Below are 16,406 nucleotides of genomic sequence, written 5' to 3' on the forward strand. Positions count from 1 at the left end.
AATCACAATAATAATAAGGGTATTTGTTAAGCACTTACTATGTGCTAAGCGCTGGGGTAGATACAAGGTAATGGAGCTGGTAATAACAACAATAATAAGGGTATTTGTTAAGCACTTACTATGTGCTAAGTGCTGGGGTAGATACAAGGTAATGGAGGTGGTAATAAATAACAACAATAACAAGGGTATTTGTTAAGCACTTACTATGTGCTAAGCACTGGGGTAGATACAAGGTAATGGAGTTGGTAATAAATAATAATAGTAAGGGTATTTGTTAAGCACTTACTATGTGCTAAGCGCTGGGGTAGATACAAGGTAATGGAGCTGGTAATAACAACAATAATAAGGGTATTTGTTAAGCACTTACTATGTGCTAAGCGCTGGGGTAGATACAAGGTAATGGAGGTGGTAATGAATAACAACAATAACAAGGGTATTTGTTAAGCACTTACTATGTGCTAAGCGCTGGGGTAGATACAAGGTAATGGAGTTGGTAATAAATAATAATAGTAAGGGTATTTGTTAAGCACTTACTATGTGCTAAGCGCTGGGGTAGATACAAGGTAATGGAGCTGGTAATAAATAACAATAATAATAAGGGCATTTGTTAAGCACTTACTATGTGCTAAGCGCTGGGGTAGATACAAGGTAATGGAGCTGGTAATAAATAACAATAATAATAAGGGCCTTTGTTAAGCACTTACTATGTGCTAAGCGCTGGGGTAGATACAAGGTAATGGAGCTGGTAATAAATCACAATAATAATAAGGGTATTTGTTAAGCACTTACTATGTGCTAAGCGCTGGGGTAGATACAAGGTAATGGAGCTGGTAATAAATAACAATAATAATAAGGGTCTTTGTTAAGCACTTACTATGTGCTAAGCGCTGGGGTAGATACAAGGTAATGGAGCTGGTAATAAATAACAATAATAATAAGGGTCTTTGTTAAGCACTTACTATGTGCTAAGCGCTGGGGTAGATACAAGGTAATGGAGCTGGTAATAACAACAATAATAAGGGCATTTGTTAAGCACTTACTATGTGCTAAGCGCTGGGGTAGATACAAGGTAATGGAGTTGGTAATAAATAATAATAGTAAGGGTATTTGTTAAGCACTTACTATGTGCTAAGCGCTGGGGTAGATACAAGGTAATGGAGCTGGTAATAAATCACAATAATAACAAGGGTATTTGTTAAGCGCTTACTATGTGCTAAGCGCTGGGGTAGAGACAAGGTAATGGAGTTGGTAATAAATAATAATAGTAAGGGTATTTGTTAAGCACTTACTATGTGCTAAGCGCTGGGGTAGATACAAGGTAATGGAGTTGGTAATATATAATAATAATAAGGGTATTTGTTAAGCACTTACTATGTGCTAAGCGCTGGGGTAGATACAAGGTAATGGAGCTGGTAATACATAACAATAATAATAAGGGTATTTGTTAAGCACTTACTATGTGCTAAGCGCTGGGGTAGATACAAGGTAATGGAGCTGGTAACAACAATAATAAGGGTATTTGTTAAGCACTCACTATGTGCTAAGCGCTGGGGTAGATACAAGGTAATGGAGCTGGTAATAAATAACAACAATAACAAGGGTATTTGTTAAGCACTTACTATGTGCTAAGCGCTGGGGTAGATACAAGGTAATGGAGTTGGTAATAAATAATAATAGTAAGGGTATTTGTTAAGCACTTACTATGTGCTAAGCGCTGGGGTAGATACAAGGTAATGGAGTTGGTAATAAATAATAATAGTAAGGGTATTTGTTAAGCACTTACTATGTGCTAAGCGCTGGGGTAGATACAAGGTAATGGAGTTGGTAATAAATAATAATAGTAAGGGTATTTGTTAAGCACTTACTATGTGCTAAGCGCTGGGGTAGATACAAGGTAATGGAGTTGGTAATAAATAATAATAGTAAGGGTATTTGTTAAGCACTTACTATGTGCTAAGCGCTGGGGTAGATACAAGGTAATGGAGTTGGTAATAAATAATAATAATAAGGGTATTTGTTAAGCACTTACTATGTGCTAAGCGCTGGGGTAGATACAAGGTAATGGAGCTGGTAATACATAACAATAATAATAAGGGTATTTGTTAAGCACTTACTATGTGCTAAGCGCTGGGGTAGATACAAGGTAACCAGGTTGTCCCACGGGGGGCTCACGGTTTTCATCCTCATTTTACAGATGACGCCACTGAGGCCCAGAGAAGTGAAGTGACTTGCCCAAGGTCACACAGCAGACAAGTGGCAGGGAACCCGTGACCTCTGACCCCCAAGCCCGGGCTCTTCCCACTGAGCCACGCGGCTTCTCTGCCCTCCCAAGCGCTTAGTGCCCTGCACACATTAAGCACTCAATAAATACAATAATAATAATAATGATGATGGTATTTGTTAAGCGCTTACTATGTGCAAAGCACTGTTCTAAGCGCTGGGGAGGTTTACGAGGTAATCAGGTCGTCCCACGGGGGGGCTCGCGGTTTTAATCCCCGTGTTACAGCTGAGGTAACTGAGGCACAGAGAAGCGAAGTGACTTGCCCAAAGTCACACAGCTGACAGTTGGAGGAGCGGGATTGGAACCCGTGACCTCTGACTCCCAAGCCCGGGCTCTTTCCACTGAGCCACGCTGCTTTTCTGCTCTCCCAAGCGCTTAGTGCTCTGCACACATTAAGCACTCAATAAATACAACTGACTGGACTGGTTAGAGAAACTTCCGCAACTGAGGTGAAGCTGTGTATACGAGGGAGTGGGCAGGGGATGTGCCTATTTATTATTATTTTGTATTCTCCCAAGCACTCAGTACAGTGCTCTGCACACAGTAAGCGCTCATTAAGCAGGAATGACGATGAAATTTATTTATTTTACTTGTACTTATCTATTCTATTTATTTTATTCTGTTAGTATGTTTGGTTTTGTTCTCTGTCTCCCCCCTTTTAGACTGTGAGCCCACTGTTGGGTAGGGACTGTCTCTGTATGTTGCCAATTTGTACTTCCCAAGCGCTCAGCACAGTGCTCTGCACAAAGTAAGCGCTCAATAAATACGACTCATGAAAGTGCCTGACTGTAGCTGGACTTCATCAATCCATCAATCGTATTTATTGAGCGCTTACTGTGTGCAGGGCACTGTACTAAGCGCTTGGGAAGTACAAGGTGGCAACGTAAACCACTTTCCCCACCCCGGGGAGGTTGGGGCAGGTCGGGGGAAGATGGGACCTCGCTGATCAGGACTTAGGGGGTAAAATGGGAGAGCCCCCGGGTGACAAATCGGAGCCCGGGGAACAGGTCCCTTAGCAAATTTGTACATATTTATTTCTCTATTTATTTATTTATTTTACTTGTACATATCTATTCTATTTATTTTATTTTGTTAGTATGTTTGGTTTTGTTCTCTGTCTCCCCCTTTTCGACTGTGAGCCCACTGTTGGGTAGGGGCTGTCTCTATACGTTGCCAATTTGTACTTCCCAAGCGCTTAGTCCAGTGCTCTTTACATAGTAAGCGCTCAATAAATACGACTGATGATGATGATGATGATGAATATCTATTCTATTTATTTTATTTTGTTAGTATGTTTGGTTTTGTCCTCTGTCTCCCCCTTTTCGACTGTGAGCCCACTGTTGGGTAGGGGCTGTCTCTATACGTTGCCAATTTGTCCTTCCCAAGCGCTTAGTCCAGTGCTCTTTACATAGTAAGCGCTCAATAAATACGACTGATGATGATGATGATGATGAATATCTATTCTATTTATTTTATTTTGTTAGTATGTTTGGTTTTGTCCTCTGTCTCCCCCTTTTCGACTGTGAGCCCACTGTTGGGTAGGGGCTGTCTCTCTATGTTGCCAATTTGTCCTTCCCAAGCGCTTAGTCCAGTGCTCTGCACACAGTAAGCGCTCAATAAATACGACTGATGATGATGATGAGCGAACGCAAGGGCCCTTAACCCGCTGCCCCATTCAAATGTCCCCTCTCCCCGCACCCCGGGGATCGGGCCAGCTTACCTTGATGATGCCGACCAGGGTTGTTTTCATCATTAAGATGCCTTCAGTGAAAATGGAAATGGCGTGGGTGAGCTTGGCCACCTTCAAGGGAAAGGGAGAGTTACGGTCGAGTGGAAGGTCACGGGCCAGTTCACGGGGAGGTGAAGGCCCGGGCTATTTTCGGAGAGAACTAGTGATGCTGGAGGGGCTGAATGGGCTTGGGCATCTGAGGACTTAATCCTGGTCCCCTCTCCTCGTCCTCCAGAGAGGCGACGGGCGAGGGGGTCAGGTCCCTAGCTTTGCGGGGAGCCGGGGATCAAATTCCCTCCGGAATTTTCATTTTCAGCTGTCACTCCTTGTGGTCTGAGATTCATTTCTCAATTGGTCCTTCCTCTGCACTTCACTGTCTCCATTAGATCGTAAGCGCCTTCAGGGCAGGGAACAGGTGTCTTTCTACTGGTGCACTCTCCCAAGCCCTTAGCACAGCGTCGACCGCTTGGCAGACTAAATTCATTCATTCACTCAGTCGTATTTATTGAGCGCTTACTGTGGGCACAGCACCGTACTAAGCGCTTGGGAAGCACAAGCTGGCAACTTATAGAGCCCAACAGCGGGCTCACGGTCCACGGATGGAGTGATTAGCCTTCCCTAATGACAGGGAAGCGGTCCCTTCCAACCCCTGATTTGCTGGAAAACCAAATTTCGAATGTAAACCGCACCTCGTAGCGCGGGGCAAGCTGGGCATAATCTCTCAGTTTGTCCTTGTCCAGACGGGTGGGTACTTCGGTGATGTCGTGGGTCTGAAGCTTTATGATCTTCAGGAGCGAAGTAAACATGCTTTCTGGAATGATCTGCAAAACCTTTGGGAAAAAAGTAAAGAAAATCGAGACTATAAACGAGGACGATCTAATCACGAGACTCCTTTCTGGGGAGTTGGCACTGTCCACTGGCTCTTTAATTTGAGAGGGGAAGAGTTTAAGGTAGGTTTCAGACCCTGGAGTTTCTCTGGAAGAGCATTTGAAATAAACTCTAGGGCAAAACTTCGCAAACGTTTTTTTTTTGAGACTACCGCCCTGGTGGTATTTCTGTACCTCCAGAAGTTCGGCGGCGGAAGGAGGAAAATAGCACGCTGAACCCAAGACTATACTTTCAGGGATCATTTCTATAGTAACTAGAGAAGTGAGATCGAAATTTAAGCGCTTAGTACAGTGCTCTGCACACAGTAAGCGCTCAATAAATACGATTGATAACTAAAACAATATTTCCAAGGCAAGACGAGAGGGAAGCAGCTTGGCCCAGTAGAAAGGGTCTGATAGAGGCCCTGGGTTCTAATCCCAGCTCTGCCACGTGACCCTGAGCGAGTCACTTAACCACCCACGGCCTCAGTTTCCTCATCCGTAAAATGGGAATTCATTACCTGTTCTCCCTCCTAGTTGGACTGTGAGTCCAGTGAGGGACAGCGACTGTGTCTGACCTGATTATCCTTTATCAATGCAGAGCTTAGTACAGTGCTTGGCACATAGAAAGCGCTTAACAAATGCATCATTTTTAATAGCAAACTTCAACAGTAAACATTGTCACTAAAGAAACTTGATAATAATAATAATAATAATTTGTTAAGTGCTTAGTATGTGCCAAGCATGGTTTCTTTAAACTCCACTGAACAGAAACCCCATAGTTTCTTTAAACCAAATCAAACAAATCACCCGTACTCTCCCTTAGAACAGCAAACATGACAATGATCTATTCAAGGATTTAACCACTGCGGAAGGTAATCTCGCTAAGAGTTAAGAGCTTATTCTCTGGTTAATCCTGACCAACGTTTCTGGGACCCAACGGAAAAAATGGAAAAAAAAAAGTTAATTTATTCCATCAACTACAAGCAATAAATAGAATTCTGTACTTTATTCTGTACCTCCCCAGCACACCACACCAAACGGGCACTCAATAAATAATACTACCATTATTACCAATCCCTTGGTATTTTCTTACCTTTCGGACATATGATACCAATTCTCCGGAATAATATTGGGACACGCTGAGAAGGTCAGGGCTGTTAGCCTGATTAATACGAAGAAGGGGCAAATCAAGGGCAGAGGCGAGCTGGAGGAAAAGGAATACAGAATTTGATTTCATGATAACTGTGTCGTTCATCTTTTACACCTCAGCTCTCAAGTATACTTACTAGCACTCTGTACCATGACAATCAGTCAAATACTCTGCTATTTAAGCCCTTTTCCTTTCGTCGGTCTCTCCCTTTAGACTGTAGGCCCCTGAGGGCAGGGATGGAGTGTTTCCCCACTATTGCCCTCTCCCAAGAATTTACCGTAATGCTTTGCACACAACAGCTGCTCAATCGAGGCAGATGACTGATCAAAATATAGTTTTAAACTGGATTTCTTCATACTGAATTTCAAAGCCGAAGAAGGGCTCTTATATTAATTGGTAAGGCTTAAAGAACATTTCAGTTTGTAAAATCGATACTTTGATTTAAACCTTTCCGGTTAGGTTGGAATCTTGGACCGAATTATGGAGCGAGATGAGTTTCAGACAGGAACTGCTCACCTCAGTCGTTCAAACTCGGTCCAGACCCCCAGTAAGCTCCTGGACGGCAGGGATCATGCCTATCAACTCCATTATATTGTACTCTCCCGACTGCCTAGTGCAGTGCACCGCACATGGTAAGCGCTCAACAAATACCACCGACGGACTGGATCGATTGAGAGCCCTGTTTTCGGCTGGCTTACCTTCAGGAACGTAGCTCTGAGTTTCGTGACCATGGACGGGTTAGCCCTTATACTCTCCTGCATGATAGCTGTGAAACTAGAGAAGAAGATGAAGACATGATGATGCTCCCCTAAGAGTCGCACGCTCTTACAAACACACAGCAACCCAATTCCCCCAGTCACAGCCCCGAGTTGGAACTGATGGACACCAGGGAAGACTTTCCTTGCTTGCTGTTGAGAGCGGGCCCAAGGCAGGGAGCTAATCAGATCACGCTGCTAAGGGGTGAGGTAGCCCATCAATCAATCAGTGCTTTTATTGAGCGTAAATTATCGATTTATCTTCATGTCTGCATCCCCCTCTAGACTATAAGCTCCTTTGGGGCAGGGAATGTGTCTACCGACTCTATCATATTACACTCTTCCAAGTGCTCTCCACTTATTGAGCATTTACCGTCTGCGGAGCACTATACTGAGGTCTTGGCAGAGTACAGTAAATAACGATAACAACAAAGACTCTCCATTCCTTTGGGAAGAAAGGTTGGAAGACTCAAAGACAGTTAGCTACTGCACATGATTTTTAGGTTACTAGTTTGCTAGAGGTGCAGTCATAGCTCACCTGGTGAACAGCACTGTAGTAGATATTAGAAGCCGTCCTGATTTTCCCCCTTGTGATTCAAAGAATGGAAAACCACATAGCAGTGTTCAGATTACTGCTCTCTCCCCCTTATTTATCGTCCTTCTTCTTCTACCCCCAGCATACGTTTTGTTCCTTATGATAATAATCGTGGTGTAGGTTAAGCACTTACTACGTGCCAAGCATTATACTAAGCACTGGGATAGAAAGACAAACAAGTTGGCCAGTCTCCTCTCAAATCATAACCTTATTCATCGTGCATCACTCTTGTCTCTCTCACCACCAACCTCATGCTCCTGTCTTCACTTCTGCCTGGAATTCCCTCTCCACATTATAATTCCCCCTCCATTATAATAATATAATAATAATAGTAATCCTAGTGACAATTTTGGCACTTGTTAAGCACTTACAATGTGCCAAGCACCATACTAAGGTAATCGAGTCCCACCTGGGGCTCCCGGCCTAAGTAGGAGGGAGAACAGGTATTGAAGCCCCATTCTGCAGACGACAAAACTGAGGCACAGAGAAGTTAAGTGACTTGCCCAAGGTCATACAGCGGGTAAGTAGTGGAACTGGGAATAGAACCCAACTCTTCTGATTCCCAGTCCTGTGTTCTCGCCATTGGCCCGCGCTGCTTCGGAAATCGACTGTGAGCCCACTGCTGGGTAGGGACTGTCTCTGTATGTTGCCAATTTGTACTTTCCAAGCGCTTAGTACAGTGCTCTGCACACTGTAAGCGCTCAATAAATACGATTGATGATGATGATGATGATGATGATGATGATGATGATCTCCAGGAGGCGTTCCCTGAGTAATCTCATCTCCCCACCCTATGTCCCCTGCAGACTGCCACTTCCACACTTCCACGTAATAATAATAATAATAATGATGGCATTTGTTAAGCGCTCACTATGTGCAAAGCACCGTTCGAAGCGCTGGGGAGGATACAAGGTGATTGGGTTGTTCCACGTGGGGCTCGCAGTCTTAATCCCCATTTTATAGATGAGGGAACTGAGGCCAGGGAAGTGAAGTGACTTGCCCAAAGTCACCCAGCTGACAAGTGGTGGAGCCGGGATTTGAACCCATGGCCTCTGACTCCAAAGCCCGGGCTCTTTCCACTGAGCCACGCATCACCTAAGCACTTGGACACACAACCAACGCTTCCGTACATTACTTTATACTCCATTTTTTCCCCCAACTTGTAATTTAATGTCTCTCTCCTTCGGTAGATCATAAGCACCTTGAGGGCAGGGATGCATAGCTACTCATTCTATTGTACTCTCTCAAGTGCTCACTAGAATGCTCTGCACACAGTAAGCACTATTAAATACTATCGATCGATCGATTGGTTTGACTTAGCTATCGTTAAAGGTAAAGAGGTTTCTTGGGCAGCTGAAACCACCGGCTCTTTCCCAGGCAAATGAAACAAACAAGCAAAAAAACTGCCACAAGTAAACCGCCCCCGACAAAAATCGAACACGGTACCTGTCAATTAACTGCCAAGCAAAGGAAAGGTCACCGATAATCTGCATCGTGATCAATACCTCCTCTTTAATGTTAATCGTTCTGATCATCTGATGGAGAAACTTGCGGGTGTCTGCCAGAAACTGACACACTTGCAGATTCGATTCCAGCTGGTGAAACTCTTGCACCTGGATTAAGGAAAAATTAACGTAAGAGGTTATAAGCTATTTTTATTTCTCCCTGAAAATCCTGTCTGTCAGCTGTGCCCCACTGAGGAACAATTTTTAATAAGTTGTGCTTGGAAGACTTCCGCAGATTACAGCTTGAAAAGCGTCTTACGTGATTTCAGGTTCAAGAAGGGATTGGAGGTCCATAATTGGGTCTCGGAGTGGAAATTTAGGAATGTACCACCTCACGTTCCTGTGCCTCTGGATAGATGATTGGAAGGGCAATCACGAGACTCCCCCGAGGCTCCTGTTGCTACTTTGGGACATTCAAATCGTATTTACTGAGCGCTTACTGTGTGCAGAGCACTGTACTAAGCGCTTGGGAATACAGGGCCGGAAGGGTATTTGCGTTTTTCCATTACAGAGCAAGGCCCTCTGGGCTCGAGGTATGTAGCTAGGAACTGAATTTTAATCACTCGCTATTAATCAACAACACACTTTTTCCAGCTTAGGACTCCCGAGCCGTGAACTGTTCGTGTCACCTCCAGGAAGGTAAATTCTCTTCCTTTCTGAAGAATTACAGATTTGCAGACTGCAAAATCGGGGGCCCTGGCAGTTAACAATCACGATGGCATTTGTTAAGTGCTTACTACGTTTCAAACACAGTTTTAAGCGCTGGGGTAGATACAAACTAATTCATTCATTCAATTGTATTTATTGAGCGCTTACTCTGTGCAGAGCACTGTACTAAGCGCAAGTCGGCAACATACAGAGATGGTCCCTACCCAACAACGGGCTCACAGTCTAGAAGGGGAGACAGACAACAAAATAAAACATGTAGGGACATGGGTAGGGACTGTCTCTATATGTTGCCAATTTGTACTTCCCAAGCGCTTAGTACAGTGCTCTGCACATAGTAAGCGCTCAATAAATACGATTGATGATGATTGATGATGCAGACGGGTGTCAAAATTGTCAGAGTCCCTGTCCGAAATGGGGTGTATTAGCTTTCTTTTCCGATCAACCACCAAAGGATAGGCTCAACAAGACAACTAGAAAAGACTGAAGTCTTCATCTGAAAAATCAGGAGGAATGCACAGCATTTTCTTTCTAATTTCAGAATAATGATAACAATAATAATGACAGTGGTAATTGCTCAGCGGGTACTATGTGCCCGGCACTGTACTAAGCGCTGGGGTGAGTCCAAGCAAATCGGGTTGGACACAGCCCCTGTCCCACCTGGGGCTCGTCGTCTCCAACCCCATTTTACAGATGAGGGAACTGACGCCCAGAGAAGCAAAGTGACTTGCCCCAGGTCGCACAGCATGGCCCCGCATTACCTCTTCTAACGCCTGGATGAGCTGCACGGTTTTTCGGCCTGCGGCGGTGGAATCGTCGTAATTCAGGGACAGGATCTGCTTTGAGATTTCTCTGAACCACGCTTGCAGGTTTTCTGTTAAAGGAACGGATAGGGGAGGTTACCGAGACGATTCGGAATCGGTCAACTGAGGGAGAGTTCGAAAGATCGAAAGCTACCCGTCATCCCTATATCTCCTTTAAACCAATAATTTCAACCGCTGTTCCCCACACTCCTGGTCAAGGCGGGTGGGGACCCGAAGCAAAATGGACCCATTTTCATCCCCATGTGGAATGCAGACTATACCCGACCTGATTCTCGTATCTAACTCGGCGTTCGGTGCTTCGCACGTGATAGCTGTTGAACGCGTACCGTTATCATCATTTTTCCCTCTCTCCACCTTCTTTTGACGCACAATGAAATGATCAAGAGGAAATGGATGGGAGAGGAGAGGAGGAGAAGCAAAGGACCTTTCCCGGTGCAGCCTCTCTCTCCCCGCTCCCTTCCCTCCAACTTCGCTGCCACTTCCCGGCCTCTCCTCGGCGGCGGTTACCGTTTTTCTCCACCCTGGTTAGGGGCTTCACTCCCGAAAAGACGTCCGCAAGTTCCGTCATCCTTTCGGAGCCTTCCGCCTTGTAGTGCTCCCACTTGGCCTGCTTTTCCGAGAGCATCTGCCTGAACATCTGCGGAAAGGGCGGGAGATGCACAGCGGAACGCGGAAGCGGTTTACCGTTGCCGCCTCCCGTGCAGTAGACTCGAGTCTCTGCCCTCGACTCTCCCCCAAGCCGCTACTGCCCGGCACGGGGGAGTTTTGACCCGTGGCAGGTTGCCTTCCACTCGCTAGCCACTGCCCAAGCTAGGAATGGAGCGGATAGGCCTCTGCTTGACTCTCCCTCCCGTAGCCGAGACCGGTAGAGGACTGGAAACTCTCCAGGTGTGACCGTGGGACGGGTATATAGAGCTAGACGCTCTAAAAAGCCAAGACACCGCAGACAAAGAAGGACCTCATCACTTTAACAGCTTCTCCAAGCAGAGAAAAACCACCTTCCGAGAAAAAGGCACCTGCCCCAAAGCCAGTGATGTAAAACCGGGATACGGAGTAGATTATCCCATTCGACTTATCAATTTATTCTGTGCAGCCACGCAGAAGGATACCACACTCAAATTAGCACTACTACTAAAGCTTCTGCTATGCGGGGAAACGCTTCCAACTCGACTGGCCACAAGCATCAGAGACTGTCATGTTTAATATGCCGATCAGGTCCTCGTATTTATTGAGCGCTACGTGCAGCGCACCGTACTAAGCGCTTGGGAGAGTCCGACAGAATTAGCAGACACGTTTCCTGCCCATAACGAGCTTAGAGTCTACAGGGGGAGGAAGACACTAATAAGAATTAATAATTTATATCATTTAAAGATATGCATAAGTGCTGCGGGGTTGGGGATTGGGGCGAATACCAAATGTCCAAATCCAAGAGCACAGACGATGCAGAAGGGAGAGCGAGCCGGGAGAAGAGGGTCTAATCGGGGATGTGAGTGATAGACTTGGATCCAAGAAGAGAGGCGATATGTAAGGGAGTAGAAAATTGAACAAAGAAGGCCAGCGCATCCTTTGAGAGACTGTCAGAGTGTGGAGGCCACGGAGAAAGTATATGGATATTCATTCATTCAATCGCATTTATTGAGCGCTTAGAGCACTACACTAAGCATTTAGAGAGCACAATTCAGCAACGGATAGAGATAATCCCTACTCAACAACGGGCTCGCAGTCTAGATGGGGGGAGACAGACAACGAAACAAGTAAACAGGCATCAATAGCATCAATATAAATAGAATTATAGCTATATACGCATCATTAGAACAGCGTTTGCACATAGTAAGTGCTTAATAAATGCCATTATTATTATCATTAATAAAATCAATAGAATAATAGAGATGTATATACACACAAGTGGAGTAGGGTGGGGAGGTGGGTAGAGCAGAGGGAGAGAGTCGGGGTGATGGGGAGGGGGGAGTAGCAGAGGAAAATGGGGGTTTAGTCTGGAAAGGCCTCCTGGAGGAGGTGAGGTTTCAGTAGGGCTTTGAAGGGAGTGTTTTAGTGTTTTAGAGGTAGGACGTGGGCCGGGGGTCGACGGTGGGACAGGTGAGAACAAGGCACAGTGAGAAGGTCAGTATAACGAACGGATATCAGATGTTCAGATATACAGATAAACAGCACAGTACAGATGTTCTATCATGACCCCCCACCTACTGAGCAACCGCCGTTTGGCATCAATCTCTCTACAATTTTCTCCAGAAGTTGGGAAAAAAAGGAAGAGAAAAACACATCGACCACCCCAGTCGCTCGTTACCTCTTTCAAGATGAATTCAAACTGGGCTGTGTCCAGCAGCAACTGGAAGAGGATCTTGGCGTTGTACTTTGAATCGGTCAGGATCTGGTCTTTTATCTGCCGTAGCCGTTTGTTGTTTGGGTCGCAGGCTGAAAACGGAAGGGTACGGCCATCAACGAGCAGAGTGTTTACAAGCTCTTCTGAGCATATCGAGGTATCACCTCCTCAATATTTATCCTGCTTCACGGGGAGAATACTTTAATAATAAAAACTTCCTTGAAAGCCCTGCCAGGACGGGTCTATTTGCTTCACTGAAGGGGCAGTGGATTTCCAGAAGCTGATAAGATGAGGTTTAAGCCCCTGGCCTTTTCCGTCTTTGTTCCCTTAGTTGGTGGCAGAACTTGAGAGGTTAGAACTTAGGAAATAAAATATTGAAACTCTAACCGCTTAGCCATACGTCTAGTTCCAGCACTGCTCACACCTCAACCTTCAAATAGAAACTTCAAGCACAATGGTTCCCAGACTGAGCCCCTTCCTTCCTCTCCCCCTCGTCCCCCTCTCCATCCCCCATCTTACCTCCTTCCCTTCCCCACAGCACCTGTATATATGTTTGTACATATTTATTACTCTATTTATTTATTTATTTTACTTGTACATACCTATTCTATTTATTTTATTTTGTTAGTATGTTTGGTTTTGTTCTCTGTCTCCCCCTTTTAGACTGTGAGCCCACTGTTGGGTAGGGACTGTCTCTATATGCTGCCGACTTGGACTTCCCAAGCGCTCAGTACAGTGCTCTGCACACAGTAAGCACTCAATAAATACGATTGATGATGAATGGTTTCAGGACGTCTCTCGAGTCACGAGCTGACTCGCTTGTTGCCTCAGCCTTCCAAACACTGAGAGAAATTCCCACTGAAAACAGTTCATCGCTGTAAGATCTTACTAGAAATGTGCGCTTCTATTGTGGGCGGACACAATTTAGTTGATTTTGGGTCCTTCTGATTCAGTAATAAGACCTCATCGAGAACGACTGGGTGATGGTTGGTAGAACAGATATTCTTTCATTCCACACAGAGATTTCTAGTCTGTCAGCCCGTTGTTGGGTAGGGATTGTCTCTATCTGTTGCCGAATTGTACTTTCCAAGCGCTTAGTACAGTGCTCTGCACATAGTAAACGCTCAATAAATATGACAATGAATGAATGAATACATTCTACCCTTCTTTCCTCACGCTAACACTGTGACAAAACCACCACACAGACAAAACAAGTAAAGTCCTTTTTGCCTCCAAGACCCACAACCACGCATGCGATGCATTTTTTTTTCCAGTTAATTTTCGCCATGCAAAGTTGTCTACGACGTTTGTCGCATGCATAAATGGGGTGCAGGTGTGGCCTGGAGATAATACGGATCGCTTTTCCTTTCGGCGAAAGTGATCCGCGTGCTGTCGACGCGAGCTCAAAAAAGCCCCTGGCTCCTGAGACGTTGGAATAGTTGGGCTGGGACAGTGGGGAGGAAGATGAGCCAGTGGGAATATTGCACATTTGCTGGGATTCGGCAAAACAAGACTTTGGTTCATCTCTAGCCAAAGGATGCCAAGATTAAAAAAAAAAGAAGGAAAACATCGCTAAATAAATAGAGACGCAGCGTGGCTCAGTGGAAAGAGCCCGGGCTTTGGAGTCAGAGGTCATGGGTTCAAATCCCGACTCCACCACATGTCTGCTGTGTGACCTTGGGCAAGTCACTTAACTTCTCTGAGCCTCAGTTACCTCATCTGTCAAACGGGGATGAAGACTGTGAGCCCCACGTGGGACAATTTGATCACCTTGTATCCCCCCCAGCGCTTAGAACAGTGCTCTGCACATAGTAAGCGCTTAACAAATGCCATTATTATTATTATTATCATCTGTAAAACGGGGATTAAAACTGTGAACCCCCCGTGGGACAACCTGATCACCCTGTAACCTCTCCAGCGCTTAGACTAGTGCTTTGCGCATTTCAAGCGCTTAATAAATGCCATCTTTTTAAAAAAGTGAGACAATTAAAAATGACCCAATGAATCCTCTCCCCAAAATGTGACTGCCCAAAGAGGACTCCAGAATCGCTGAAATGGAAATTAAGGGGGTAATGAGATGTTTAAATTAGAGGGAGCCCAAGAGGAGCCACTTAAATCCAAGGGCCGGCATCTGAGATAGAGGCTTTGGAAAACAAACAAAAAAAGGAGGCTATTTAGCTGATATATTTAGCTTCTATAGGGGAAATCCCTTCTTTTTTGTTTATTAAGCCTCAGTTCCAGTTGCCAACCCTTGGATTTGAGTGGCTCTCTTGCGGGCTCTCTCTAGCTTAGACGTCTCATTTACACCTTTAATGGATATACCTCGATCGTTTGTCCTGTGGTCCTGTTTGGGCTCATCTTTATATATATACTGTTGGGCTATATATGTGTATATGGTTGTACATATTTATTACCCTATTTATTTATTTATTTATTTATTTTACTTGTACATTTCTATCCTATTTATTTTATTTTGTTGGTATGTTTGGGTCTGTTCTCTGTCTCCCCCTTTTAGACTGTGAGCCCACTGTTGGGTAGGGACTGTCTCTATGTGTTGCCAATTTGTACTTCCCAAGCGCTTAGTACAGTGCTCTGCACATAGTAAGCGCTCAATAAATACGATTGATGATGATGATGATGAAATCCCGGCTCCGCCAATTGTCAGCTGTGTGACTTTGGGCAAGTCTGTGCCTGTTAGCTCATCTGTAAAATGGGGATTAAAACTGTGAACCCCCCGTGGGACAACCTGATCACCCTGTAACCTCTCCAGCGCTTAGACTAGTGCTTTGCGCATTTCAAGCGCTTAATAAATGTCATCTTTTTAAAAAAGTGAGACAATTAAAAATGACCCAATGAATCCTCTCCCCAAAATGTGACTGCCCAAAGAGGACTCCAGAATCGCTGAAATGGAAATTAAGGGGGTAATGAGATGTTTAAATTAGAGGGAGCCCAAGAGGAGCCACTTAAATCCAAGGGCCGGCATCTGAGATAGAGGCTTTGGAAAACAAACAAAAAAAGGAGGCTATTTAGCTGATATATTTAGCTTCTATAGGCGAAATCCCTTCTTTTTTGTTTATTAAGCCTCAGTTCCAGTTGCCAACCCTTGGATTTGAGTGGCTCTCTTGCGGGCTCTCTCTAGCTTAGACGTCTCATTTACACCTTTAATGGATATACCTCAATCGTTCGTCCTGTGGTCCTGTTTGGGCTCATCTTTATATATATATACTGTTGGGCTATATATGTATATATGGTTGTACATATTTATTACCCTATTTATTTATTTATTTATTTATTTTACTTGTACATTTCTATCCTATTTATTTTATTTTGTTGGTATGTTTGGGTCTGTTCTCTGTCTCCCCCTTTTAGACTGTGAGCCCACTGTTGGGTAGGGACTGTCTCTATGTGTTGCCAATTTGTACTTCCCAAGCGCTTAGTACAGTGCTCTGCACATAGTAAGCGCTCAATAAATACGATTGATGATGATGATGATGAAATCCCGGCTCCGCCAATTGTCAGCTGTGTGACTTTGGGCAAGTCTGTGCCTGTTAGCTCATCTGTAAAATGGGGATTAAAACTGTGAACCCCCCGTGGGACAACCTGATCACCCTGTAACCTCTCCAGCGCTTAGACTAGTGCTTTGTGCATTTCAAGCGCTTAATAAATGTCATCTTTTTAAAAAAGTGAGACA

The 16,406-nt window shown here is 44.7% G+C and overlaps 1 protein-coding gene across 1 annotated transcript in view; it reads right to left on the reverse strand.

Moving 5' to 3' along the window:
• Nucleotides 1–16,406, reverse strand: part of WASHC5 (WASH complex subunit 5) — a 64,242-nt gene that overhangs the window by 20,878 nt on the left and 26,958 nt on the right. Inside the window, exons 10-17 of the mRNA XM_038760349.1 lie at nt 12,680–12,807; nt 10,882–11,011; nt 10,312–10,424; nt 8,826–8,992; nt 6,728–6,803; nt 5,973–6,083; nt 4,700–4,840; nt 4,002–4,082 (exon numbers count right to left, since the gene is read on the reverse strand). Of these exons, the coding sequence (XP_038616277.1) occupies nt 4,002–4,082; nt 4,700–4,840; nt 5,973–6,083; nt 6,728–6,803; nt 8,826–8,992; nt 10,312–10,424; nt 10,882–11,011; nt 12,680–12,807 (947 nt within the window). The remainder of the gene's footprint in view (nt 1–4,001; nt 4,083–4,699; nt 4,841–5,972; nt 6,084–6,727; nt 6,804–8,825; nt 8,993–10,311; nt 10,425–10,881; nt 11,012–12,679; nt 12,808–16,406) is intronic.

The sequence above is a fragment of the Tachyglossus aculeatus genome, chromosome 18 (assembly GCF_015852505.1).
Source record: "Tachyglossus aculeatus isolate mTacAcu1 chromosome 18, mTacAcu1.pri, whole genome shotgun sequence".
In the NCBI taxonomy this organism is placed as follows: domain Eukaryota; kingdom Metazoa; phylum Chordata; class Mammalia; order Monotremata; family Tachyglossidae; genus Tachyglossus; species Tachyglossus aculeatus.